Source organism: Ogataea parapolymorpha, chromosome V, assembly GCF_000187245.1.
Source record: "Ogataea parapolymorpha DL-1 chromosome V, whole genome shotgun sequence".
Lineage (NCBI taxonomy): Eukaryota > Fungi > Ascomycota > Pichiomycetes > Pichiales > Pichiaceae > Ogataea > Ogataea parapolymorpha.
Window position 1 is genome coordinate 486,703 of NC_027862.1, and position 25,089 is coordinate 511,791.

The window sequence follows — 25,089 nt, forward strand, 5'->3', positions numbered from 1 at the left end:
CAGATTTAACATGCAGCTTTGTGTATAAGGAAGTTCCGGGCGGTGGAAAGCGTTTCAGACTAGCATTTCTTCCCCAATCTGAACCTTTTTGAGTTTGAACTGGAAGTAACAGAGATACAAGGTATTCAGCTGTGCACAGATATACATAAATCAAGAGCTGGGTTTCATGTTGCCAACTTACTCTATACAAAATTATAAGCCAGTTCAAGCAAAAAAATGCGGGGTGACGGTACATCATCGTTTTCTTTTGTGGTGAGACCATCAAATCGTAAAATGGGGGTGTGGGCTGCGAGGGCAATTTCGACTAGGGGTGATTCTTGAGTACTAAGATAGCGAAAAAGAAAGTAAAAGAGGGGTAATGGAAATATTAAATTTGAAATTCGAGTTTAATTAACGTTAACAATAAATAAAAACATCATCACCAAATCTTCTCTATAAGCATTAAAAGATTGCATACCCACATTGAGGTCAGAACAATTATGAGCTCCCTCTATCGTCCTCACCATGTTTGAAACAACATCTCTTACCGTACCGGCATGATCCTGCCTTAAGCCAATTGGCACATAATTTTGTTTTCCAGTTGTTCGCTCTTTTGACTTTTTTCAGTTCTTCCTCTCCGTGTGCAAATTGGCATTTAGCTCCATAAGGACAGCTTCCCTTTTCCTGAAATTGTGTGCACATTTCAGTTTTGTAAAGATCTCTGTCAACGGTTGCCTTGCTCTTTACGCTTGAGGAAGGAAACGCTTTATGAGACTTGTGGCTGTGTGAAGAAGTGGAACTCCTTTGTTGAAGGCCCTTTTCGGTATCCTTCCGTTTCATATAGGGGACACCTTCAGCTCTTGGCGAGTTAGATGAATCACTTTCGTTCGCCGCTGGGCTTGCAGGCACAATTAGGTAGGCGGTATCATCTTGATACATACTGGTGGGAATCACTGCAACATTTAAGTGTTTCCCCTGGATCATAGGTTTGGAGGGATTTAAAAGCAGAAGATTTTCTTCTGTAAGCGGGTAGGCCAGTTGTGTGCCACCACCATAAACTGGGCTTTTTGTCTCCAACTGGGTTTTTTGAATTGGAATTTGTGGCGAATCGAGCTGAAAGTGAGACGCGAAATGAGCGGGTCCGTCCATTTGGATTCGAGATTGATCATTGAAAGAGTTGGGGTTTTGCGCAAAGGCAAACGGCGAGGTTTTCTGATGAAGCTGTTGAAAAGGAATAAAGGGAGAACGTTCTAAATTACTAAAAGCTGCTGGGATAACTTTTAACGATTGATCAAGCCGAGGAGAAACATGAACATTATCTGCAGTTGACAAATTTGGAGCACATTGCCTTGAAAAGGGAATCCTGCTAGGATCGAAAACGTTTGAAGACGAGCATTCTAGTGTGTCTTTGGATTTATCAGCCCATAGATTCGGGATGAGATCCAACATGTCTAGAGGAAACTCCTGTGTCTCAGGGTCTTCAGGCAAAGGATTCGCTTGAGCAAGACCTGGTGTAGAACTGGCTGATGACGATGTGTATGTCGAATTTGCAGAGCCGCCACGCTCACGCTCTTTGCTGTCGTCGGAAAGCAGGTTACCAGACGAGGCGGTAGGGGAAATCACAGTGGATGTTTCAGACACTGAAGGAGTTATTTCCATCGCAGACAATCCCAGTCTTGCGAAATGCAAGTTGATATCCAGGTCTGCATCCAAATCGAATTTAGCGTTATCCTTGACAGGATGATCAAAGGGACCCCAAATACTGGTCATTTTTCGTTTCCCAAAATAAATAAAACGAATAAGGGTCGGGGGGTAGAGCGAACGGAAAAGCGGGACAACCAAATAAATAAACACTCTTTCAATTGGGATCAGTGAAAAGTTCGCTTTGTTCAATTTCAGATCCTATAGCGGGAACTAACAATTTGATAAGTGAAATTGGCAAAACTCGATGAATGGACACTTTCTGTACAAGTGGTTTAAAATAACCCTAATTTCACACAATCGGAATACTCCTCCTTACTGGTAGCAAAAAAGAATACAGATCTGGTTGTATGAGCCACTTTGCTAGAAAACGAAACAAGTGAAAGTAGCTCTCAATTTGTTGTCAACTTGATGCCGGTTTTGACTAGATGAAACTTTTCTCGTTTCTCGGGAAGCCCAAACACAAGCAGCTCTGATATCTAATAACCAGGTAATTCAGTAACTGTGAGTATGACCAGAAATTCCGAGATATAGTATGGAAGTCGTTCTTTAAAGAATTGTTACCTTGTCCGATATTTAGAGTTTTTTTTCGAATGCTTCTCCTTATATCCTAACGAACTTATTGTTTCGAGCTATTTTCACGAAAATTATTATTTATCGGCATTAATGCACAGCCGTATTATAGCATCCTATGATTCACCAGAGACAAAAGCATCGTCTCTATATGATTAGCAACGTATCCATGACTCACTCGGCCCTGTAGGCCCCCGAACAGTGCATAAATAGCCAGTCATGTTAGCGATCAAACAGAAGGTTACGGCTCGTTTTTGTTGTCACCCCCTGATATATCGGAGTACTCGGTGGGGGTTGAAAAATTAGGGAATGAGGTTATGCGAGCTATTATTCATTACATAAGCAGTAATTTCAACTTACCCGGCTGAAAGATTCAGAATCACAAAGTGGCTAGTGAAGCGTGGCAGTGCCTTGTTTATACTTGAAAAAATTCGACTTGTCTTCACAAATCTTAATTCTTTCATTGCCCTTTCAAAGCTCCATGTCCTATCATTGGTCAACGATACCATTTGCTTCACTCTATGGAGCCATTCAGCTTAACCAGCTTGATATCCAGTTGAAGCTGGTACCTGAACTCCAATTTGATTTGCAAAACCTCTTGCTTAAACCAAAACGAAGCGATGCAAGTAGATCCAGGCTTGAGCAGGGCAAATTGACGTTCTCAGATGGTATAGAATACCAACTTAATGAAACATTTGTTGCGAATGCCAATAAACTTGCGGACGAACTGAACCTGGACGAACTGGCAGCAGCGGAGCTACTTTATTACGCATGCCAAAACGAGCAGAAATATTCTGGAACCTCTGCTCTCGATTCCGCCAAAGCTGCATACTATACCAGAAGGCAGTACATACTACAAATTGTGACTTACTACCTATGTAAGTCTTCATCAGAGGGGTTGAAAACGGCATTTCTATCGAAATTATCTTACGATACCATTCTCTCATGTTATCAATGCATTGAACAAGAGCTGGATGATATAAAACAACTGGTAGACCGCTCAAGGCTTATGGGAAATCTTTCGGACCCTAGCTTATTCAAGCCTATTATCTACCGCCGAGATTCGCTATTTGAGGAGCACCAGCTTTTGGGAGAACTCTATTTTGCTAAGGTATCTCTATCAAGGATGCAACCCACTGAGTTCGACAAAATTTTCAATCACTTTACGTCATTCAGTACAAATGATATCCTAGTGATTAGTTATCTTCCTGGAACCATGAAACAAGTGTCAGAACTCGAAAGATACTCAGATGAGGAGGTGAAAAATATGCATCGAAAATTGACTGGACTTACACAAGAATCTCACAAATTAGCAGAAAACCCAATCAAGGCATTTTTGGTGCTGGTATTCTTAATAAATTTCATTCCATGGTGCAAGTCAGAAAGCTCAAGAACCAAGCAATTCGATTTCACAAGCAGCGTGGAAAATCCAATTAAGCTGCTTATTTCAATAGGCGCCTTAGAACAGTTTCTTTCCCTTGCTACCGAAATCTCCAAGCCTGAGTGTTGCACTGATCCTAGGGCAGATCTCATGTACGACTTTCGCCTATTCCTTCAGCAGCACATTCCAAAATTGTCGCCTTTTAGGTTTCTCGATGTCGATACGGACGCAACAAATCAATTGAAACGGGCAATTCAACAACAGAGGCTGAATGGAAATCTAACAGCAGATGAGACAGAGGCAGAGATAATTTATATTCCTACCAAGGTGTACAGTTTTGAGGCTCATTTTAGCGACTTCTGCTCGTCAGTATTCAGCGAATTTGTGCATTCTTTTGTGAAAAATGCTGCATTTGTGCTGACACATCTCCGTGATATGGAAGAAGACCTTCTACTTCTGAGTGACTCTCTCGAGTTAGAGGTTTTATCCAAGAATGCCGACCTTGAGCGCTTCTATCTTGCCGTATATTACCTTTACAGATCCAGGCCTCAACTCTCAGCCCAGTTTTGGGAGGATAGCTCCTCAAATCTATATGGGTTCCTTCAATGGGCCTCACGTTGCAACTCCCCGCTGATAGTGTCGACATTTTGCTGTTTACTTTCTGCGCTCTCCAACAGCAACGAAAATGCTATTAATGCGTTCAATTTCCTGCAACTCACTAACACATCAACCCAAGAGCTTTCCTTAAAGACCCCGGTAGGCGGCTCAGCATCAATATCAAATCGCTTTTCGTGTGTCAGCTGGTCATCCATTTTTTCTTCGTTAGCATTTTACAATAAACAGTTGTCTTCCAAGCTACCAATCACTCTGTCTGATCATTCTTATTCATTACATCAGAGTACAGACATTGAAAAGAATGTTATAGTTCAGTTAGGGGAAGACTCTTTGATTTTTTTGTCTGGCTTTTTACAGCTCATTTCTGACATAGCACGAAACAGCGACAGAGCTCGTGCTGAGCTTTACGAAAGTGACAATCGTCAGCTCATCGCAATATTGACGGAATTTCTGAAAGCCAACACTCCATTATCTGGATCAGTTCTGATGGTTATGAGCTCCCTTGTTGGAGATGGAGTCAACGAAAGGCAGCAAGTATGGAATATTTTGGATTCCTGGATTTTTTCCAAGCACTCAAAGCTAAGACAATCAAGTGCGGTGTTGAAGGATGTTTTCTTGTCATCACTAAAATCCCCACCCGAAGTTATTGGGTTTTCTACTTTGGTTCTCAAGCTGCTGCAACCTATGAAGACGCAAGACGAGATTTTTGATCCGATTGAAATTCCCTTTCCTTTGGACTTGGGCTCAAATTACAGAAGTCAGGGTATTTGGCCTTATGTGGAGTTTCTTACTACCGAGATCTTTGTGGAGCTTACAAACAAAAAATACGCTGAGGATTACTCAACTCCATTGCAACTAACTATCCTCTCTCTATGGGAAACGTGCCTGGCTCAACTAGATCCGGAAATGATTATGGATGCATCTGCTTGCAATTTGAAAGATTTGGATAATATCACTGCGTGCAAGAACATCATTCAGTACTTACAATCTCACCCAGGAACTGCAGTTTTGACATTCCTTTATCGGATGCCTGTCCACAATGCTTTATTCACAATTGCTAACCTCGGAATTGACACACTGAACGAAATTGAGCCGGAATCAAAAGAAACAAAGTTGGTTTTGAAAGCACTCAATGTTATAGAGCTGCTTTTGGATCGTGAGAGTTTTTATACGGACGAGCTACTACCTATCCTAACCCTTCCTGACAATCCATTCTATATCCCATCCGCAATTAGTACTGGGGGGCTTCAGTCGTTTGTTGAGGCACTGCTTCTGAATTTGCCATTGCTTGCCAACATTGCGCTGTATGTTGGTCTTTCTGATTCGGAAATTCCCAAGGTAGCGTTGTCGATTCTCAAAAAGGTTACTTTATACTCCTCATCTAAAGGGATCGCTGAACTGTCACTAGGTTCGAGATTGCTCAGAAAAGATAAGGTGCTCACAATGCTTGAGACGATCGACGAGTCTACCAGGATCAGATACTCTTTTATCGAGCAGCTTGAAGCACCAATTGCTGAACCTCAATCAGTTACATTAAAGATTGAAGTGCTCCAGTTCTTGAACCAAAATCTTCCAAGCACCTCCGGTATAGCGACTGCCTCTCATTTTTTGTTGGGATTAGACACTAGATCAATGACAATCGGTGAGAAAAACGAGCTTGGATATATTGCTTCAGAAAAGTCCTTGCTGAAATCCATAGTCACACTCTTGAGATCGATTCTACAGGAATTTAGAAAAGTCACAGACATCGAATATATTCCCGTGAGAATCTGTGCTCTTTGCCTCGAAATAATTTACAAGCTTGTGAAATCTCTCCAGAGCCCTTACGAGCTTTTGAACTTTTTGAGGAACGTTGAAGATTCTAATCTGTTCGTTGATTTGTTGACCACCACCAAAAAAATAGGGCTTGATACGTTTTGGAATGGAAGAACATTTGATTCAACAATCAGTTCCAAAAACCTTTTTGTGACTCAAGGTGGTGGTATGTGTGCACTTATTGCCTTCACAATGTACCGCAGTCTGATTCTTCAGCTGGTTGCGTTGGAGCTCAGACACACGTCTCTTTACGGTTCGTACTCTTTGACCCGTAAATACGTGAACCTATTGATAGACTCAAAGAATTACGGCACGGGCTCACCCCGGTTGTTTGAATTTTTAGATGTTCTAGAATTCAAACCAAAAAATATGATCGAAAGAGCCAATGCCGCATTCGAAAAATTCAATTTTGAATACATTCTGAAGAAGATAGCGATCAAGACATCATTCAGTCATGAAGAAATGAACAGCTTCGCGTACGATCTGTCTATTGTGGATAGGATCAGCGCCCTTGTGGGAAAAGAGTCTCAATCTTTAGGGTTATTATCATTGAAAGGCGAAAGTGAAAATCTTAAGTACTTTAAGGAGGAATTTCTTCAACTGAGGAAATTACTGATTGCATCAATTTCCTTTGACAACTTCAAATTTCACCAACTTCAATGTCTACATTCTTGGACCCTGCTTACTCAAATAATCCTGAATGATGGAGGACTGGAAAGAAATATTAGAATAAGCTTCATTTTCGAAGTGTTCGAGAACATTGTTCCCCAACTAATAGACTACCTGAACTTTGATGTGGCATATGCCCAAGACCTTATATCTTTGTGCGTCTGTTTATTCAGGATATATGAGGTCGACAAGGCAAACATCCAAATGTCTGAAAGTGATCGTGAAACTGCTGCTTTGCTCGATTCTACGCGACTTTTCCCGGTCTTCAAAACTTCAGCCATAGGAATCATGTCTCCTCAATCGACCCCCACAATAAGAGCCGATCTATATGTGCTTGCTAATAACTATCTGCAACAGAGCGCAGTCAACAAATCGGTGCTGACCGAAATTATGATTTTCATCAGATCTGCTGATCAGAAATTTATTGGATCAATTTGCAATGATTCCCTAACAGCAGAGGGCTCATGTAAGATTACAGCGTTGCTGCTTCTAGAGACACTCCTAAAAAGTTCGATATCCTTGCAAGGTTCGAAACTTAGAGGAAGCTTCCTAGTTGACACAATTCTCCAAAACAATTACCTGCTTTTGCAAGTGCAGCGTATCAAGTCGATGGATGAGATTGTTCTGGCATGTCTTTCTGATCGTCGTCCAAGGATGTCGATTGATTCCTTACTCTATGAGCTTACTACTCTCAAAACCCTTTTTTGTCTGCTCACAAGGATAGCTCAAACGGCGATCGGTGCTAAACAATTGTTGCAGTGTGATGTATTCAAGGCAATCACTGATTGCTCATTTTTAGCCGAGGACCCAGAAATCGGGCTCACGCTGCTTTTAGAAAGCACAGGGAATGAAGGGTTTGGCGAAAGGAAATCAATCGAAATCATTCTCTCCCTGGACTCGAGTCTTTCTCACAAAGACAATAAATTAGAAGGGGTTTCTCTTTACGATCTCTACATACCCATATTCCAGCTTGTGTGTTCGATGATCATATCCTTAGGCCCTCAAAATGAACGATGCATAAAGAAAGCTAAGCAATTAACCGTTCACTTTTCCAAGCTCATCACCGCGATTCTGAAAAAGGATCTCTCAGCGGGAAAGAAGGAAACTAAGGAGATTAGCGAACTTGACATGCCTGAGGGCTCTAGGTTAAGAGGACTGAACGATATGGTCAAATTGATAACTCTTTTGGACACCCTTGTCACATGAATGGGAACTACATAACTCCGACGCTCGTTAATAATTAAAATTTTGATTACCGAATTAATCTTGTTCGCGTTCTAAACAGTAATAAATAATCGCTGAAAGAATGGTTTCAACTATCCAAATCAAATCCAATGCTCTTCAAAGGCTTCTGAAGGACAAGAAATTATACAAGGAAGAACTCAGGGAACACGAGGACACGGTGGCTGATTTGCAGGGAAAGCTGAAAATCGACGAGAGTAACGAGGAACTCCAATATACACTCAAAAATGCCATCAAAATCAAGGATGAGACTCAAAGACTAATACTCAACGTGAACGGTAAGGTAAGGGAAGTTTTGCAAGACCTGAAAGAGTATGTCGGCTCTCATCCCGGCGAGAGCTCGGACGCTATCAAAAAGCTAATCATTGAAGCTGACAAAGAGGCTAGGCTTTAACGATGTGCCATTGTTTCTACATACCCCCCCGTTCAAATTTGGAATTTACCTTAATGGAAGTAGTTCATGCTGATCATCTGCTAGTACTGCCAGGTCGCAGCTCTGTATTGTAATTACGTAATCTACAACGCGAACGCGTTCTCAATAAAATAAGTATATATTGAGAGTATTTTTCTGACGCATCCCTTGTGGTACTTTCACAAATTGTTTAGCTAGTTTTTGTTTATCCTTGCACTTTGGGAATTGTATTGAGAAGTGTAGTTGACAAAACTAGGATACAAGCCCCAATGACCAGTTCAGCGAAAGACGGAGCCTCAAACAAAATGGCAATCAAAGGAGGCCCTAAGAGTACTTCTAAGTACAAGCAGTCGTCGTTGCTTGCATTCTTCAACGCGAAGCCCACAAAACACGAGCTGAGCAAAGAGTCGGCTGCGAAGTCTCCTACCATCATAACTCCACAAAATTCCTCTCCAGTGCGGGGCGAAGAAGCCAAGGAAGAGAAACCTGGAGCAGTGATAGATGACAAGGAAAACAAGGCCCCGCAGGACCTGGCGCCAACTATACCAGAGTCGCCACAATTATTTGAGCCTAGGACTCCAAGTTCTGTAAATCGCAGCTCCATGCCCAACGCTTCGCAATCGCCTTTAATGAAGTCTAGACGCACTAAGAAGATAAGCTACATCGAAGATTCTGATGAAGAATCTGATTCTGATATTAGTGCTCCTAGAACCAAACGGAGGAAGATGATTGCTGACGATGATGAAGACGATGATTTCAAACTGGAGAGCGACAACGCGTCTGCTGACGATGACTATTTTGTTCCTGATACAGAAAATCTTGCAGACGAACTAAACGGTGATGATTTCCCTGTGGAGGTGGACGAAGAGGATAACAGTCTTGTTAGCAGCAAGCCCGCAAAAGGTTCTCCAAAAAGTACTGATGCAGGAATTAGTATGTTGGCATTCAAATTTGAGTCTAATTCCCCGTATACTGCGGCTGATAAAAGTAAGGTGTCCACCAAAAGACAAGTCAGAAAGCAAACACCACAGTCCAAATTTGCAAAAGAAAATGAGGAAAGATACCAGTGGCTTGTGCACATCAAAGATGCTGATGGACGAAGCGAATCTGATCCTGACTATGATCCCAGGACCCTATACATTCCTAAGTCTGCTTGGTCTAAATTTACTGCATTTGAGAAGCAATACTGGGAGATCAAAAGTAAGATGTGGGACTCCATAGTGTTCTTTAAAAAGGGCAAATTCTTCGAGCTTTACGAAAAAGATGCAGACATCGGACATCAGAAATTTGATCTTAAGTTGGCCGGCACGGGACGGGCGAACATGAGATTAGCTGGAATCCCGGAGATGTCTTTTGATTACTGGGCTAAGAAGTTTATTGACGAAGGATATAAAGTTGCAAAGGTTGACCAAAAGGAATCGCTGCTTGCTAAAGAGATTAGAGAGAAAAATGCGAATACAAAGGATGACAAAGTCATCAAAAGAGAACTGTCTTGTGTTCTAACGTGTGGAACTTTGACAGATGAGGGAATGCTGTCTGATGAAATGTCAAGGTATTGCTTATCGTTGAAGGAAGTCACCAATAATGACAACAGCAAAACCTTTGGTGTGTGCTTTGTTGATACCGCCACTGGAAAAATCCAACTCACACAATTCGAAGATGATGTGGACTGTAATAAACTAGAGACGCTACTTGCCCAGATTCAGCCAATGGAGGTGCTGATTGAAAAATCGAGAGTTTCACAATTGGTGCTGCGAATGCTTAAATTCAACTCTCAACCACATGCAACATTTAATTTTTTGAAGCCGGCAGACGAGTTTTGGACCTCTGAGATCGCTTTTGAGCAACTTACAAGAGGCAAATATTTTGAGGCAAATGATTTGGACGATCTATCCAATTACCCAAATATCCTGGTGGAGTACTACGAATCGAACAAAAATGTTGGATTTTCGGCATTTGGAGCTCTCTTATGGTATCTCAAATCACTCAAGCTAGATACCGCGTTGATCTCTATGGGCAACATAGAACAATACGACCCATATAAGACCAGCTTCTCCGATACCTGTATGAGACTGGACGGTGTGACACTTCAGAATCTTGAGATTTTTAGTAACTCCTTTGACCAGAGTGACAAAGGCACTTTGTTCAAAATACTAAATCGTGCAGTGTCTCCGTTTGGAAAGCGGACTTTCAAAAGCTGGGTGACACATCCTTTGATGTCCAGAAAAACCATTGAATCAAGGCTGGATTCTGTGGAAATCTTGATGAACGATGGAGACCTCAAATATCTTCTTGAATCCAAACTGGGCAAGCTTCCTGATCTAGAAAGACTGCTGGCTAGGATTCATTCCGGAAATCTGAAGGTCAAGGATTTTGCCCGTTGCGTGACTGGTTTCGAATGCATCGTGAGTTTGGTCAAGATACTGAAGTCCACTTACCCAGAAGGAACCCAAAGGCTAGGAGGAGAACTTGGCAGAATTTTGGATTCTTTTCCGCCCGAATTGCCAGAGTGTGTTTCCAATTGGTCAAATGCATTTGATAGGGAACTTGCCGTCAAAGATGGAATCTTGGTTCCAGAACTTGGCGTGGAGCCCGAGTTTGACGAAAGCAACCAAAAGATCAAAGAGCTAGAGAAAGAGCTGGAGAGGATCTTGAGCCAGTACAGACGTGAGTTCAAGTGCCAGGAGATGTGCTACAAAGATAGCGGAAAAGAGATATATTTGATTGAAGTTCCATCCAAAGCCATTTCGCGAATTCCTAAGGATTGGCAGCAAATGGCAGCAACTTCCAAATGTAAGAGATACTGGTCTACGGAAGTGAAAAAGTTGGTAAGAAAGTTGATGGAGGCCAGAGAATTGCACAAAATTATAGGCGAATCTTTGCAAGCTAGGATGTACGGCAGGTTCATGGGTGACTACCCTATTTGGTCGTCTTCCATCAAGGCTGTGGCACAGCTGGATTGTATCTTGTCTCTGGCGCGTGCTTCAGAATCGCTTGGGATGCCCGCCTGCAGACCAGAATTTATTGACAGCGCATCTGCACAGATCGAGTTCCAGGACCTAAGACATCCATGCTTTATTCCAGGTGGCATTACCGGAAGCAAAGACTTCATTCCAAATGACATTTCCTTGGGGGTCGACCAGAAGGACCATATTGGCCTGCTTACGGGTGCCAATGCCGCCGGAAAGTCCACAGTCCTGAGAATGACATGTGTGGCCACCATTATGGCTCAAATTGGATGCTTTGTCCCTGCGAAGTCCGCCAAATTGACCCCAGTCGATACGATAATGACACGGCTCGGCGCCAACGACAATATCATGCAAGGAAAGTCGACTTTCTACGTGGAACTATCAGAAACCAAAAAGATTCTAGAATCATGCACTCCGCGTTCACTTATCATTCTTGATGAATTGGGACGCGGAGGATCGTCCAGTGACGGATTTGCCATTGCAGAGGCAGTCTTGCACCACATCGCCACCCATATTCAGTCGATCGGCTTCTTCGCGACCCATTATGCCACCCTGGGAAACTCTTTCATCAATCACCCGCGTGTCAAGCCTCTTCGGATGGGAATCTTAGTTGACGAAAACTCGAGAAACATCACTTTCCTTTATAAACTAGAGTCTGGACGCTCCAGCGGGTCCTTTGGTATGCACGTTGCAGCAATGTGTGGCGTTCCCAAAAATATCGTTGATAATGCAGAGCAGGCAGCTGAAAAATGGGAGCATACTTCCAAGCTCAAGAAACGCAATGTGGAGGCAGACTCGGTTCCTCTAGGCCTCCAGAGCGACGTGAGCTGGATTCTGAACTCCAAATCAGTGAGGGATGACACGATTGCCACCTACACGGACCAAATGAAGCTCAACGCCCTGTCGAGTATGTTCCATATGATCGAGAGCTTATAGATTACGTAACCATCGAACTAAGGTAAACATAGAAATACTGCGCATAATCTTTTTTGAGGGATGGTACCAGACAGAAGACGACGAAAGAAGTTGAGTAGAGATGATGCCTTGCTTTCAGAGGCAGACGTGGTGATGATTGCCAGCCGTGAGTCCTCTATGGTGGCTTCAGATGGTGAAGAGCGGCATGTCAAGAAGCACAGAAAGGCAGACCTGAATGATCTATCGTCAAACATCATTTCGCTTGATTCAGAGGACGAGAATGGCCAAATGATGATCAAACGTACAGAAGTAGCAGAAGTGAGTCAGAGGCCGCGCAAAGTGTCAGAAATTGCCCGTCTTTTTCGCAAACCACAAACACTCTCGAGGAGTAACAGTCTGATCGATAATTCTGTCACATGGGTTGAAAAGTACTGTCCCAGTGAATCTTCCCAATTGTGCATACACGAGAGAAAAATATCAGAGTTACGCACCCAGATACAGGACATGGTTTTTGACAGAACAAATTCCAGGCTGTTGGTGCTTTCAGGCCCAAGCGGGTGTGGAAAAAGCGTTTCTGCCAAGATCCTATGCGAAGAGGTTATGAACAGCAGGAGAAGACCACGCGGCGAATTGGTGATTGAAGGCTACGATCATGAAAACCGCCTGGATAACGTGGTGCAGTATAGAAATTGGATGACACAAACATCTAGTGAAATGTCAAGCGTAACTAGTTTTGGAGAATTCCTGGAGAGTTGCAAGGTTTTAACAATGAATAACCTCAAATGTGTGGTTGTGGAAGAGTTACCGAATCTCCATCATGACGATACGCTGAAAGCGTTCCGGAAAAGTATTTTGGAATGGCTTGATCTCGATGCAAAAATAAAATTACCTCCGCTGATACTTTGTATCACCGAATATGAGGTTGACCTTGAGAATGGAACAGGTTCCTTCTCTCTCGAGTCAAATTTCAAAACCGAGTTTGTTCTTGGGAGCAAGATTATTGGTAAAGAAGGCAAACAATGGAGGAGGATTAAATTCAATCCTGTGGCTAAACGGTACTTAAAACGGTGTTTGAAACGCATAGCGGTCGCTGAGGATACCTTGATATCTTCCATCAAGCAAATTCCCAGGCAGCTGGTGGAACAAAAGATAGAGAAGCTGGGTGGCACTGGTGATCTTCGAAACGCGACAATATTGTTTGAGTACTGGTGCAAGTACTGCTCATCGTTGAATGATGAGTTTCTTGGTCGTGAGTCCGCCTTGAACGTATTCCATTCGATTGGGAAAATCATCTACGGAACGCAGCACCCGGAAGATGAGTATGAGACCTATATCAAACGTGCCCACGAGTTTCGTTCGCTAGAGAGCTTGCAGTCAGACCTAAAACCACAGACCGACTACCTGACTGTGATGAACGTCGTCACGGAAATTTTACAAACGTCTTCGATGTTTCATCTTAACTTGCTTGAGAATTACTTGTCGATTGCCTCTCGTTTGAACGAGTCGCTAGCAAGACTCAGTGATACGCTCTCGATTTCCGATGATCTGCAGTGCAAGTCATACTTCAGCTACTCTTTCAGTGGAGGTTCCCTTATGAACGAGATTGCCACCACGATAGCATGTCTAGGGACACGAATGGAATGCAAAAACATAAAGGCGGACTCCAACAAGTCTGGTTCTTTCCTTAGCATGCGATATTCCAGGGATGGTAAATATAAGAAGAAGCTGCGTCGCATTCTGCAAGAGACGGCTGACTTCGCTGCCAGGAGAGCGACCAGACTCATACCACAGGGCAGATACACTTATCTCAGCGCTTTCGAACTGGTTTCGTGTGACGGGTTCTACGAGTGCGCGATTTTGAACTCGAAAAGGCTGCTGAAGAAAAGCGAGCAGTCAGGCATCCGTCGTGGGATGAACATAAGGAGACTGGGAGGAGACTTCAAAAACTTAATGATGGCAGACACAGAATTCAAGGTAGACGACGACGAAGAGGTCGACATGCCAGTGGCAAGCAAAACAAGATCGCAGCTGGAGGAGCTGTACTTTGGGACCGGGGCCCTTGCCCAAGCCGATGATTCGGACACAGAGTTCGACACCGATCCAATTGTGAATTCCGATCAGGAAAACATGTCTGCAGACGAATTTAGTGACGACTCGCTTGTTTTACAATTATAAGTCAAGTAATATTATTAGTTGCATTAAGCTACCATGCAAAATTAGCTGGCGTTGTTTGCCTCTTCCAAAGCGTGCTCGAAAAAGTGCTCGTCTTCGCTCAAGTTTTCTTTCACAATGTCGAGTCCACCTTGGAAAACACCGCCAATGTAAAGCTGGGGGAATGTAGGCCAGTCGCTGAATTTTTTGAGTCCCTGTCTGACGGCGTCGTCTTTGAGAATATCAAAAAATCCGAATCTCACCTGGTGCTCTCTCAGAATTGCCACCAGCTGTCTTGAGAATCCACACTGTGGAGCAGATGGAGTACCTTTCATAAACAACATGATAGGAGCTGCGGTTGTCAGCTTTGCGAGTCTGGCGTTCAATTGCTCAGGGGTTTCTTCCTCAGGGGAAGGCGATTTTGAGCTCGATAAGCCGGCTTGTCTGGCAGAAGCCGGCTCTGGTTGTGGCACATTGGATGACAGAGAGCTTTGCGATTCTTGTGGTTTGTCGCTGAACTGGTTCAACGCCGTCACAAACTCTTTAGGGTCTGCTCCACTGAGCTCCTTCAAAATGGTCCCATTTCTGACTAAGACAAAGTAGGGAACAGCAGACACGTCGAAGAGATCGGCGATTTCAGGATGGTTATCAGCATTTATCGAAAGAAACGATGTGTTGCTGTGCTGAGAAGAGTCGGACAAAGTGGAGTAGACCTTATTCATTTGGATGCATGGTGAGGCCCAGGGAGTGTGGAAATAAAGAGCAATGAGCTTGTTTGACACGGATGTCAGCTCAGTGAACTGGTCTTGCGAAGTGATCTCAATAACAGTCATTATAAATACGTTCAGAGTAGAAAAAATACCTCAACAATTTAAAAGTTTGGCTGTCCTTATATTGACATTTTAATCCAAAGTCAATTGATATTACGAATTTTTCGGCCTTAATTCTTGATCTTGCTTACATTGACAAAAAATATGATTGGCTGATATTACGTGATTACGGTACTGATAGAAGCCAATTAAATTATTCCTTTTACATGCCGTTGCTAGTTTTCGTCGTTCTTTGTTATTCCGTTCAATTCCTTTGAGTAGCTGAGCACCGCAGGCTTTACGAACCCGTGCGAAAATTCTGGTGTGCGCGTGTGTCTTGGGCTTGGTGTGAAAATGCTCACGTAATCAGACATACTAAATGCTGGGGTCCTGGAGCCATTTTTCGTGGTGCCAAACAGCTTGGCACCGAGTATACTGCCATTTCCAGGTGTGCTTGGTGGCTGCAGAAGCGACGGTGTCGAGAATGGCAATGCAGAAGAGCTGTTTCGTGGCGGCGTAGACTCAATCCCCAGGTTAGGTGTGCTGTTCAAATTGAGCATCGAAGCGTGGTTGGATTTAGGCGTTGTAGGAATGTTGAGGAAGCTGCTGGAGTCTTTGGCTTCTCTAGAGTTGGAAGTTCTAGCCGGCGAATTCGACAAATAAAGCAGCAGGTCTGCTCCTTCTTCGTTCTCGTTGACGTACCTGGAATTAGGAGTTTTGAAATCAAAGTTCTTTTTCGTACGAGTACTCTTAGGCGTGGAAAATAATGCCGATTGTAGCGCCGACTGTGCGGACCCGGCTGCGTTTTCCTTGGTGCCATTCGACGTTTTTTGAAGAGCTATGTCGTCGAGCATGGCTTTGTTGTTCGAAGGCGGTGTTTTTGGAATTGGTACTAGCTCGCTCTTCTGTTGGTGAGGTGACTTGTCAGCTGACGCGTATCCAATGTCGTTATTGGAAGGATAGAATGGTGACGATGGAATGTTTGCGTGATGGAGGCGTTTCACGGGCGATGAGAAATCGTCTCCTGTCTCAGAAGATTTTCGCTTCATAGGAGACGTGGAAGGGGAAGTCCCCTTGTCGAGTGGGTCGGAGGTTCTAGTGGGAGAGGACCATATAGGCGGGGAGGAGGAATTTGCAGTCTTTCCCTGGCTTTCTCTAACTTTCATGCCAGCCCTGAAAAGCTTGCTTTTGAGTTGCCGAGTAATCCTCGCGATTTCGGCCCGCTTCAAGATCTTCTCAGCAATGGCTTCTTCCGGATGTTCTGCTTGCATCTTGGAATCAAAGTCTACGTATTTGGTCTCTGTGTTAGATTTGCCTATCGCAGGTGTACTTTGGCAAATCGTCTGATGATAATTTGCGTGGTGGGACCGCGCAATAAAAGATAGTCTCGATGGGTGTTTCTGACCAACGATAGGAAATATCTGACAAATTTCAGAGGTCTGGTGCGTAAGAGTGAAACAAGTTTAAATGTAAATGCTACGCTCGCCTGTCTTATCGTTTCTGGAACAACTTTAGATGAAACTGAAGGAGGTCTCGCAATTTAGTTTCTAAAGGGATAAAAGAAGCCGTCAAAGCACTTGATTATTCCCAAAGCGGAAAGTGAAAAAAATTATTTTCGTGTTACCTATGTAGTGGTGTTTGTTCAGGGAAACGAAACGGGAAATCGAAGAGTGGCATACAATAAAAGATTGGACTAAGGTGTGAGTTAATAAGGAGTTTCAACAACCATCCCCTTTGTTACATGATGATCTCATATTTTACGTCATCCTTGATAGACTTGCTAGGCAGAATGAAGCTGTTTAGCACGTAAAGGTCGTCACCAATATGTGTCCCAGACCCGAGGATACAAATGTTGCCTGAATCTTTGATGCCAATGACGCGACTGCTTTCTGCATCGAGCACTTTTTTGATTTTTGTAGGACCGTTTTTCTTCACAATCTCGTTTATGGAAATAAGATTCACACCTGTTCCTTCGACTCGAGCCCAGTTGCCAATCTTGCAATCAAGAGACAAAATGCTGTTGCGCACAAACGAGTTCTGTCCAATCTCACAGTTCTCCAGAATAATGGAGTTGTAGATTCTTGTACCAGCGCCTATGGTCACATTTGCCCCGATCGACACGTACGGACCGATTTTAGTTCCGTTCTCAAAATGGATGGTTGCAGAAGGATGAATGTACACCGGAGGTTCAATGTTGACTGAGGCCCTATGAATCACGCTCCTACCATGGCCCGTTTTGGTCTGGAAAACTTTATCCAAGTAGAGTTCATTGGCCCACAATGCATCGGAAGGTGTTTTGATCGCTCTCCAGAAGCCCTTGTACTCGTAGACAAAAGTCTTGCCGCTATCTGGAAGAAAGTGTAGCACGTCTTTCTCCATTGAAATCACGTCCTCGTCCACTGTTTCAAAAGTGGTGTTATCGTTTGCGATCGTAATTTTACTGATTTTGGCATTGGAGAGCCTGCGGAAAAGTGATTCGTTGAAGATGTAAATGCCGCCATTAATGATATCTGAAATTTTAGACTCTGGCTTCTCAACGTAGTGGATGACTTTTCCGTTGTCTTCAGAAACGATGGTTCCAAACGAAGATTGTTCGGAGCCACTAAGTGCCATGAAAAGGTCGTAATTTGTAAGTTTGACTCCAAACAGCATAGCTTCAATGCCTCCTTTCTCTGCAGCTTTCTTTTTGTAAAACTCAATCATCTCAACGAATGGGAAAGAACAAATGATATCTCCGTGCACAACTAGAAATCCATCCGGATTGCCCCTTAGGATTTCCTCCCGGAAATGATAAAGCCCCCCTGCTGTTCCCAAAGCTTTAAACTCTTTCAAATACTTTAGATAACAGTCCCTATTTTGGTACTTCATCTTCGTGTTGAAGTCCAGGATGAACTCTGTAAATACTGCCGGATCATAGAAGCCAATCAAAATAATCTCTTTGATGGTAGGAATTGTTAGTATGGCATCGATTGTGTGCGCCAAAAGAGGTTTTCCTGCAATTGGGAACATGATCTTGGCCTGGTCGAGAGCAAGCGGCCTGAACCGTGTTCCACGAGAACCTCCGCCCACCATTATCACCGCTTTCGAAATCATTGTTATTTTAGTTTCTATAACCTCTCAAATATTGTATTGTCAGATTTCTCTTCTTGGTGCCCACTCTCCTCAAATGATAAAACCAAATTTTGCACAGCCTCGATGTGGAGACAATTATTCATATACTAGATGATCACATATGATTCTGGCTACAAACACACTAATCTCTGACAACGTGACCAAAGGCTTTCCTAAAAACGGCTGATCCGTCACGCTCAATCACATCACCGTGACAAAGAATTATTTTGGTCGGATCCCATTTGGCGAGCAGCTCTTTGAAAGCAGGAGAAAAGCTAACAGGGTCAGCAACCATTCGTTTAGCAAGGAATTTGTTGAAACCCGTTCCAAAGCTGAAAGCATTCTTGAAGAAGAGTCTTTGTAATAGATGGAATGGCTCCTTGCCCTCAAATTGTTCGTTATAAAGATCCGACTCTGGGATTCTTCTGTTGTTATGTTGGAGATTAAAAATCACATCAGCGGCAAAGACTGCTTTTTGAGGTTCGCTGAACACAAGGAGTTCCTTGTTTGACACTTTAGGCCAGAACATAAATTGCAATCTGGCATCTGCGAGTGCCACATCTTTTGTCTCGTCGAAACCAAACGAACTCAAATCGTCGGTGCTTAGAATCTTCCAGGCTGCGCTTTCTGGAATCACAATATCGGTCACTTTGGCAATCTCTGGCTTGAGGCCTTCAAATCCCACGATTCTGATGTTAGGGAACTTGGCTTTCCAGCTTTGAACAGCCATCGTATGTTCGCCGTCTGGGATAATTAAATGCGACACCTTCTGAACAAAAGACTCATCAGTTTTAAGATCTCCCCCTTCAACCATTGTTTTGTTCAAAGAATTAATCGTTTTCTCGTCGTATGGAATTGCAGACCAAACAATAAACGATTGCGGACTAGAGATCACAGCCATACGGCCGCCAATTTCAAAGTAGCCTGCTCTTAAGAAACGGCACGAGTGTGTGTAGATTCCCGAGCAAACCTTTCTGGAAACACCACCTATTACGTCAGGATAACCCATTATGAAAAGTTAAATTTGGGATGAGGGAAAGACAGGGTTTAAATTCCAAACGGTTTTATTCTAAAGCCCGGTGCGGCTTCGGAGAGATTAGCTAAGCCCCAATAGAAGTACCCTAAAAAGCGCCATTCGGGACTAGAAAATGCTCTCGGCATCATTTCGGTAATGAGATTTCGCCGAACAAGCTTTGGCATTACGAGTACGAGGGTTTAATGAATTTCGCGGAGAATCCACGAGGCTCTTAATTTTTGGCAAGGCTGAAAATATGCGTTGTGTTCATATGCATCGCCATCGCCTGACAGCACAAAAGATAACGAGCATCTCCAGTAAAGGTCGATCGACGCGTCTGTGCTTTTTTTTTTATTTGAAAAGTTCGAGGCAATAGTTTTGACATTCCTGAAGCATGAAGTATATAATCGAGCATATGGAACAGGGATTCACCGAATGGGTGATTCTAGAGTACTGTCAGATTATTCGTGATATAGGCAAGGACAATCTCATTTTGACGTCACTTCCAAACGGCACCACAGACCAAGATATTCCACAACCTTTGAGAGAGTTAGGACTTGTATGGACCACTAAAGAGGTCAACGAGTATGTTGATGTTTCTGATTCCAAGTTATGTCTTCTGGACCCACGTGCAGAGATTGACTTGCAACCCACTGACAAAGAGAGCTTTGATTATTTTATTTTTGGGGGCATCCTCGGTGATCACCCGCCTCGAGACAGAACTTCCGAGCTGAAGAAGAAGCTGAAATGCGAGACGAGACGCCTAGGCAATTTACAAATGACCACCGACACTGCTGTGCGCACCACAAAGATGATTCTGGAGGGTACTCCATTTGAAAGCATCCAATTTATTGATTATCCAGAAATTCGCTTTAGCAAGCATGAGGCGACTGAGATGCCATTTAGGTATGTGCTGAATGAAAATAAAGAGCCAATTCTGCCGGCAGGAATGCTGGATTTGATCAAGAAAGATTCAGACAAAACGTTAGACGATTTCTTTTGATATCAGAGCGACGCGTCGCTCGTCCCGCTTAATACATAAATATCGTTATTTTCTGTAGTATCCTATATTTCAACATCATTCCTTGCTTCCGGTATCTACAGTTTCAAGTTGCCGTCTGTGCTATCTGAGTTGTTAAATCACGATATCAGACTATTTCATCCGTTTAGACGACTTTCAACAACAAGTATCAATAAATTAAAAATAGCAAGTAAGAGCCCAGTATTTGGTGACCATGCTGAGGAACTTGTTACTTGCACTGTGTCTAGTTGGCCCTTTGGGTGCCTTTTCTAGAAACAGTGACTTTTCAACCTTTATCAAAGGAGACTGGCAGCAATTGCAAGATAATATGCTAGACCAACTGGCAACCAACGCCATCGGGGACTCTGCCCCTGACAAAGACGATAAATGTCCGCCATGCTTCAACTGTAATCTCCCGAATTTTGAGTGCAAACAGTTCTCCAAATGCAATCCGTTCTCAGGAAGGTGTGAGTGTCTGGATGGATTTGGTGGTGACGACTGTTCTGTTCCCCTTTGCGGAGCTCTGCCGGACGGATCGAACCGTCCTAAAAGAGAGGTCAATGAGACATGTCATTGTGAAGAAGGGTGGGGAGGTATCAATTGTAATTTGTGCCAGATAGATTCGGTTTGTGATGCCTTCGTTCCAGGAGGACTTAAAGGCACGTGCTATCATTCGGGTATCCTTGTCAATCGGAATTTCCAGATGTGTGATGTTACCAATTCCAAGATCTTGGAGGTACTCAACGGAAAAAAGCCCCAGGTGACGTTCAGTTGCAACAAGACGGCGGAAAAATGCAACTTTCAGTTCTGGATTGCTGAAGAAGAGAGTTTCTACTGTGATTTGTCCAAATGCAAATTCAACTATGACCTCGGCGCAAATACAACACATTACAACTGCGAGGATGTCGCCTGTAAATGCCTCCCTGGAAAAATGCTCTGTGGCCAAGCAGGATCGATCGATATCTCGGATTTCCTTACGGAAACCATTGCTGGCCCTGCGGACTTCTCCTGTGACGTTGCGCACAAAGACTGCAAGTTCTCAGAGCCTAGCATGAACGATCTAATTACCAATGTCTTTGGAGATCCGTATATCACGCTCCATTGCGAGTCCGGTGAGTGTCTACACGAAAGCGAGATCCCAGGTTCTGATCAGCCTGGAAAACCCAAATTTGGCGTGATTGATGTTTTGAGAATTATTGGAACCATTGTGGGCTGCGCAGCTATCATTGGACTAGGTTTCTATGGGATCAAACGATCGCCGCTATTTATGGACGAAGGTACCGTCCAGCTTCCTCCGGATGACAATCCAGATCTTCAAGACTCTCTGCTCGATGATTACAAGCCTGCCATATTTTCTTTTGAAAACGTTAGCTACACAGTGGCAGGAAAAAAGGTGTTGAACAATGCTTTTGGGCTCGTTGAGCCTGGAGAATGTATGGCCATCATGGGAGGATCGGGCGCTGGAAAGACCACGTTATTAGACATCATTGCTGGTAAAAACAAGGGAGGAGAAGCTTCAGGTACTTTTTATGTCAATGGCGAGCGCATTACCACCAAACAAGATCTTATGCATTTCCAAAAATCTGTTGGATTTGTCAACCAGGAAGACTTTCTCATCCCGACTTTATCTGTCTATGAGACTGTTTTGAACAGTGCTCTTCTGCGTTTGCCGAAAAACATGTCGATGGCCACCAAAAAAGCAAAAGTTAACCAGATTCTCGCTGAACTGCGTATTCTTCACATTAAAGATAAGCTTATCGGCTCGGATTTTGAACGTGGTATTTCTGGTGGAGAAAAGAGAAGAGTGGCCATTGCGTGTGAACTGGTGACGTCTCCATCAATTTTGTTTTTAGACGAGCCCACGTCAGGGCTTGATGGATACAATGCGTTTAACGTGGTTGAATGCTTGGTCAGACTGGCCAAGGACTACAACAGAACAGTGATTTTCACAATTCATCAGCCAAGAAGCAACATTGTGGCTCTTTTCGATAAGCTCATGCTGTTGTCTGAGGGACAGCTAGTGTATTCTGGCCTTATGAGTGACTGCAGCAACTTTTTCGCCGGCAACGGGTACGTTTGTCCTGCTGGCTACAACATTGCAGATTACCTTATCGATATCACCTCTGGGGGTAGCCCTATCGCTATGCTTTCACCCGTTGATGGCGAAAACCATGAGCATGATATACACACCTTGCTTCCTGCCAACGACGTGGATGACCCTACTGGTGAATGGCAGCATTACGCTTCGCATCGCGACGAGTTTGGCAATAGAGTTAAAAGTGCAGGCGCAACGTCCAAAGCCTCAAGTGCGGCTGTTGCTTCTATTTTCGAGCAATCGTTGAATGCCGAGAGATTGCACTTGGATATCAAAGAGCTTGCGGAAAAGTTCAACAACGCGCAGCAAGATAATAATTCTGCAGGCTCGTTTTTCAAGTCCCAAGGGGGCAAGACCAGAGCCGGTTTCTGGACACAACTTACTATTCTGTGCTCCAGAACGTTCAAAAACTCCTACAGAAACCCAAAGCTCTTGATGTCGCACTATGCTCTGGCTCTTATCATGGGACTCTTTTGCTCTTATCTCTACTACGATGTTGAAAACAATATCAGCGGCTTCCAGAACAGACTTGGACTCTTTTTCTTCCTGCTGACTCTGTTTGGCTTTTCAACGCTTACAGGGCTACATTCGTTTTCTGTGGAGCGGCTGGTGTTTGTGAGAGAGCGCTCAAACAATTATTATCATCCACTTAGCTATTATGTGAGCAAATTATTATGTGACGTGATCCCGCTCAGACTATTCCCTCCTGTTATCCTGATGGCCATCATATATCCTCTAGTGGGCCTAAACATGGAAGGAAACAAGTTTTGGCTCTCAATGCTGATTCTCGTCCTCTTCAACTTGGCCGCATCGCTCGAGATCCTAATTATTGGAATCCTCGTCAAAGAGCCAGGTTCTGCTACCATGGTGGGTGTTCTTGTTCTGCTCTTCTCACTGCTTTTTGCGGGACTGTTTATCAATAAGGACACAATTCCGGTGCAGATATCGTGGTTTGAAAATATTTCTGTGTTCCATTATGGCTACGAGGCTTTGGCGGTCAATGAGGTGAACGGGTTGGTGCTGAAGGAGAAGAAATACGGGCTGGACATCAATGTTCCCGGTGCTGTAATTTTGAGCACATTTGGATTCGATGTCGGGGCTGTCGGATTCGATATCTGCTGGCTGGCCGGAATGTTTGGGGCATTTGTTGTTCTAGGATATCTTGGATTGCATTATTTTGTCTATGAGACGAGATGATGTAATTGAAAAAATAGAAGTAAATAAATATTTTATTCAACTAAGCCTCAGTGACTTACTTGTTCTTTAGAATGGTTCGATCGCCGTTTGACGTCTCAGACGATGAGGATGATCCGTTCAGTGACAGAAACTACTCGCGGCTGGTTAATCGCACTGAAGAAGTCAAAAACGTTCCTGACCCTGGGCATTCCAGCCACGCTCCTTCCAAAACATATGCCCCTGTCTTCAACGTGAATGAGGTGGCCAAGGAGCCTGCTTACAATTCGACAACAAAGGCAATTCCAGAAACACGGCAACATGGTGCGCTATACAAGACCCTGTTTGGAGGCCGTGAACGAGGATGGCCTTACTTCACGTACTTCGTCAGCCTCATTCAGATAGCCGTGTTCATCTACGAGCTGGTGAAGATGGGCATTTACACGAAAACCGTTTTTCAAACCAAACCATACTTCAACCCCATGCTCGGACCCTCATCATACGTGCAAATCAATGTGGGAGCCCGATATCTGCCCTGCATGACAGTGATTACGGGCTACACTGATAACACGCAGCTAGAGTGGCCATGCCCCAACTCCACGTCCACGTCTACCGATGTCTGCAGTCTGGAGGAGCTGTGCGGCATGGGCGTTGGTTTCTCCGACGGCACGCCGCGCCAATGGTGGAGATTGTTCACCTCCATCTTCATTCATGCCGGATTCATACACATCATCTTCAACCTTCTGCTACAGGTCGCGCTTGGATCTAAGGTTGAACGCTATATTGGACTACTCAGATTCGCATTTATCTACCTCGCTGCGGGCATGGGAGGCTCCATTTTGGGGGCCAATTTTTTGCCTGCTGGAATGGCTTCATCTGGAGCTTCAGGAGCGCTGTGTGGCGCATGTATCGCAATGAACCTCATTCTTCTCATCTACAACAACAACATCGATCACTACGATCCTCGTCTAAAAGGCCGTGGTAGCAGAAAGCTCTTTGTGATGATGCTAATCGGTTCCGTGGTCGAAGTGATTGTCATATTTGTGCTGGGATTACTGCCAGGGATAGACAACTTTGCCCACATTGGCGGGTTTGTCATCGGGATCGCGCTGGGGACTGTCCTTTTGGACAGCCCATCTTTTGTTTACGAGGAAGACGGGCAGACGCGCAAGCCAGCTGTCTTTTTCACTTGGATCTTTGTTCGAATCGCCTGTCTAGCCTTGACAATAGCGTATTTTGCACTGTTAGCGAAGAACTTTGCAGATAAAGGTGCAGAGGCGTCGGATAGCTGCAAATGGTGCAAATACATTAACTGCCTCCCGGTCAACGGGTGGTGCGAGCTAGGCGACTTGTCTACTACGTCGTCATGAATTTTTCAGGATTAGTTTTCGCATTTTGTAAGAAATAAAATATTTTGTTTCGATTTGCCTTCTACACCAATTA

General features: G+C 43.9%; 12 protein-coding genes across 12 annotated transcripts; 7 read left to right on the top strand and 5 right to left on the bottom strand.

Moving 5' to 3' along the window:
- Positions 1-477: 477 nt before the first annotated feature.
- Positions 478-1,749, bottom strand: HPODL_04042 (Zinc finger protein CTH1; the record flags this gene model as incomplete). The annotated part of the gene is made up of 1 exon (XM_014078823.1): positions 478-1,749. The coding sequence occupies one exon, from the start codon at positions 1,747-1,749 to the stop codon at positions 478-480; it is 1,272 nt and encodes a 423-aa protein (XP_013934298.1).
- Positions 1,750-2,734: 985 nt separating this feature from the next.
- Positions 2,735-7,939, top strand: HPODL_04043 (Nucleoporin NUP192; the record flags this gene model as incomplete). Its single annotated transcript, XM_014078824.1, has 1 exon — positions 2,735-7,939. The coding sequence occupies one exon, from the start codon at positions 2,735-2,737 to the stop codon at positions 7,937-7,939; it is 5,205 nt and encodes a 1,734-aa protein (XP_013934299.1).
- A 100-nt stretch (positions 7,940-8,039) lies between these two features.
- On the top strand, positions 8,040-8,369 carry HPODL_04044 (uncharacterized protein; the record flags this gene model as incomplete). Its single annotated transcript, XM_014078825.1, has 1 exon — positions 8,040-8,369. The coding sequence occupies one exon, from the start codon at positions 8,040-8,042 to the stop codon at positions 8,367-8,369; it is 330 nt and encodes a 109-aa protein (XP_013934300.1).
- A 287-nt stretch (positions 8,370-8,656) lies between these two features.
- On the top strand, positions 8,657-12,292 carry HPODL_04045 (DNA mismatch repair protein MSH6; the record flags this gene model as incomplete). The annotated part of the gene is made up of 1 exon (XM_014078826.1): positions 8,657-12,292. The coding sequence occupies one exon, from the start codon at positions 8,657-8,659 to the stop codon at positions 12,290-12,292; it is 3,636 nt and encodes a 1,211-aa protein (XP_013934301.1).
- A 60-nt stretch (positions 12,293-12,352) lies between these two features.
- Positions 12,353-14,446, top strand: HPODL_04046 (Checkpoint protein RAD24; the record flags this gene model as incomplete). Its single annotated transcript, XM_014078827.1, has 1 exon — positions 12,353-14,446. One exon carries the CDS (start codon positions 12,353-12,355, stop codon positions 14,444-14,446), a length of 2,094 nt encoding a protein of 697 aa, XP_013934302.1.
- Positions 14,447-14,487: 41 nt separating this feature from the next.
- HPODL_04047 (Monothiol glutaredoxin-4) lies at positions 14,488-15,255 on the bottom strand (the record flags this gene model as incomplete). The annotated part of the gene is made up of 1 exon (XM_014078828.1): positions 14,488-15,255. The coding sequence occupies one exon, from the start codon at positions 15,253-15,255 to the stop codon at positions 14,488-14,490; it is 768 nt and encodes a 255-aa protein (XP_013934303.1).
- A 212-nt stretch (positions 15,256-15,467) lies between these two features.
- On the bottom strand, positions 15,468-16,502 carry HPODL_04048 (uncharacterized protein; the record flags this gene model as incomplete). The annotated part of the gene is made up of 1 exon (XM_014078829.1): positions 15,468-16,502. One exon carries the CDS (start codon positions 16,500-16,502, stop codon positions 15,468-15,470), a length of 1,035 nt encoding a protein of 344 aa, XP_013934304.1.
- Positions 16,503-16,968: 466 nt separating this feature from the next.
- On the bottom strand, positions 16,969-18,324 carry HPODL_04049 (GDP-mannose pyrophosphorylase; the record flags this gene model as incomplete). The annotated part of the gene is made up of 1 exon (XM_014078830.1): positions 16,969-18,324. One exon carries the CDS (start codon positions 18,322-18,324, stop codon positions 16,969-16,971), a length of 1,356 nt encoding a protein of 451 aa, XP_013934305.1.
- A 160-nt stretch (positions 18,325-18,484) lies between these two features.
- HPODL_04050 (uncharacterized protein) lies at positions 18,485-19,351 on the bottom strand (the record flags this gene model as incomplete). The annotated part of the gene is made up of 1 exon (XM_014078831.1): positions 18,485-19,351. One exon carries the CDS (start codon positions 19,349-19,351, stop codon positions 18,485-18,487), a length of 867 nt encoding a protein of 288 aa, XP_013934306.1.
- Positions 19,352-19,751: 400 nt separating this feature from the next.
- Positions 19,752-20,360, top strand: HPODL_04051 (uncharacterized protein; the record flags this gene model as incomplete). The annotated part of the gene is made up of 1 exon (XM_014078832.1): positions 19,752-20,360. One exon carries the CDS (start codon positions 19,752-19,754, stop codon positions 20,358-20,360), a length of 609 nt encoding a protein of 202 aa, XP_013934307.1.
- A 232-nt stretch (positions 20,361-20,592) lies between these two features.
- On the top strand, positions 20,593-23,670 carry HPODL_04052 (Transporter, ABC superfamily (Breast cancer resistance protein); the record flags this gene model as incomplete). The annotated part of the gene is made up of 1 exon (XM_014078833.1): positions 20,593-23,670. The coding sequence occupies one exon, from the start codon at positions 20,593-20,595 to the stop codon at positions 23,668-23,670; it is 3,078 nt and encodes a 1,025-aa protein (XP_013934308.1).
- Positions 23,671-23,741: 71 nt separating this feature from the next.
- Positions 23,742-25,016, top strand: HPODL_04053 (uncharacterized protein; the record flags this gene model as incomplete). Its single annotated transcript, XM_014078834.1, has 1 exon — positions 23,742-25,016. The coding sequence occupies one exon, from the start codon at positions 23,742-23,744 to the stop codon at positions 25,014-25,016; it is 1,275 nt and encodes a 424-aa protein (XP_013934309.1).
- Between the last annotated feature and the right edge of the window lie 73 nt (positions 25,017-25,089).